General features: G+C 48.6%; 1 protein-coding gene across 1 annotated transcript; it reads left to right on the top strand.

Moving 5' to 3' along the window:
- Positions 1-566: 566 nt before the first annotated feature.
- Positions 567-1,160, top strand: LOC308511874 (melanoma-associated antigen 10-like; the record flags this gene model as incomplete). Its single annotated transcript, XM_081081717.1, has 1 exon — positions 567-1,160. One exon carries the CDS (start codon positions 567-569, stop codon positions 1,158-1,160), a length of 594 nt encoding a protein of 197 aa, XP_080937843.1.
- Positions 1,161-1,783: the final 623 nt, after the last annotated feature.

A 1,783-nucleotide genomic window follows, 5' to 3' on the forward strand; every position in this document is an offset into this window, starting at 1 on the left:
GGGAGACCTGGAAGTCACCTTTGTCAGAGCCGCCTAGGGTGTGTTTCTCAGCTCATGCCTCTCATACTCCCCTTCCCCCAGGCCCGTGGGTCCTAATTGCCCATCTTCTGCCCACACTCGGTCACTGTTCGAGTACAAGTCATCATGCCTGGTCATCATAAGAGTGAGCCGTGGAAGCCTGAGGAAGACCATCTGGACCCAATGGAGATCCTGACATGTTGGTAGAGGAACTGTTCTGGGCTATGCAGGAGGAGGAGGAGGAGGAGGAGGAGGAGGAGGAGGAGGAGGAGGAGGAGGAGGAGGAGGAGGAGGCCCTGTCTCTGTCCTCCTCTCGGTCTTCCTCCCCCTCAGTCCTGTTTATAGACAGCCTAGAGGAGGTGTCTGCTGCTGAGACACCAAGTCCTCCCCAGAGTCCTCAGGGTGCCTCCCCCCATGCCATGGCAGCCTTTCCATGGAGACACGCTGACGATGTGAGCTCCAGCAGCCAAGATGAGGAGGGTCCAAACACTGAGGGAGGCCCTGATGAAGATGCCGATTCCTTGCTCCACAAAGCACTGCATTTGAAGATGGTAGAAATGGTGGAGTTTCTACTCCTTAAGTATCGTGCAAAGGAGCCGACCACCAAGGCAGAAATGATGAGTAGTGTCATCAAAGAGCACCAGGACCACTTTCCTGAGCTCTTCAGTGCAGCCACTGAATGCATCCAGTGGGGCTTTGGTATTGTTGTGAAAGAAATGGACCCCAGTACTCACACCTATGTCCTGGCCACTGCCTTGGGGCTCAGCTATGATGGGATGGTGAGCGATGGGCACAGATATCCCAACACAGGCCTCCTGGTCACAGTTCTGTGGGTGATCGCCTCAGAGGGTGATTGTGCCCCTGAGGAAAAAGTCTGGGAAGCACTGAATGTTCTAGGGGTGTATGATGGGAAGGAGCATTGGCTCTATGGGGAGCCCAGGGAGCTCATCACCAAAATTTGGGTCCAGGAACAGTACCTGCTGTACCGCCAGGTGCCCAATAGTGATCCTGCATGCTATGAGTTCCTGTGGGGTCCCCGAGCACATGCAGAGACTACCATGTTGAACACCCTCCAGTTTGTGCTCGGGGTTAATGACAGGGATCCCTATTCCCTTTCATCCCTGCTTGAAGGGCCTGAGTAATGACACTATGCCTGAGCCAGAGTTGAATCCAGGCACTTTTCAGGCCCATGAGCATTAACTTCTTTTGCTGGGCAGAAAGTGCATCCAATTTTCAACTCTATGTTTGAGAAGAAACTAATAGTGAGGCCCAGGGAAAGATATGAGCTCCTATTATGATTGAGAAATTTGTGCTTTATTATTTTGCGATTTTTAAGGAAATTTTTGAATGTCCCTTTTCATAGAAGCTTTCATAAACTTTTAGCATGTGAGTTTGTAAATGACATTGATCACATTATATATTTCTACATGTCCAGCTCAAGAGTAAGAGATTTGCTATTGTATAACCAAAATTGGGACACTTTCCATCCTAGTTTGTGATCCCAAAATAGATAACGTGGCATTATAAAAGGATTTCCTTGGAAATGTGTAAGAACTCGGCAGTACATGCAATGGAGTTAATAAATAGAAAAATAATAGCAAAAGGTTGTTAATTTTTGATTCTTATCTCTTCTCGTCTGTCTTTGCATGAAACAACTTATCGAAGGATCCTTGGTTCCGGCAAGAAAGTGGAGGGATTTCATCTGCATAAAGACGACCCCTGCTCAGTGGTTCATTTAATCCCCAGACATTCACTGAGCCTATGT

The sequence above is a fragment of the Myotis nattereri genome (assembly GCF_964212035.1).
Source record: "Myotis nattereri genome assembly, chromosome: X".
Lineage (NCBI taxonomy): Eukaryota > Metazoa > Chordata > Mammalia > Chiroptera > Vespertilionidae > Myotis > Myotis nattereri.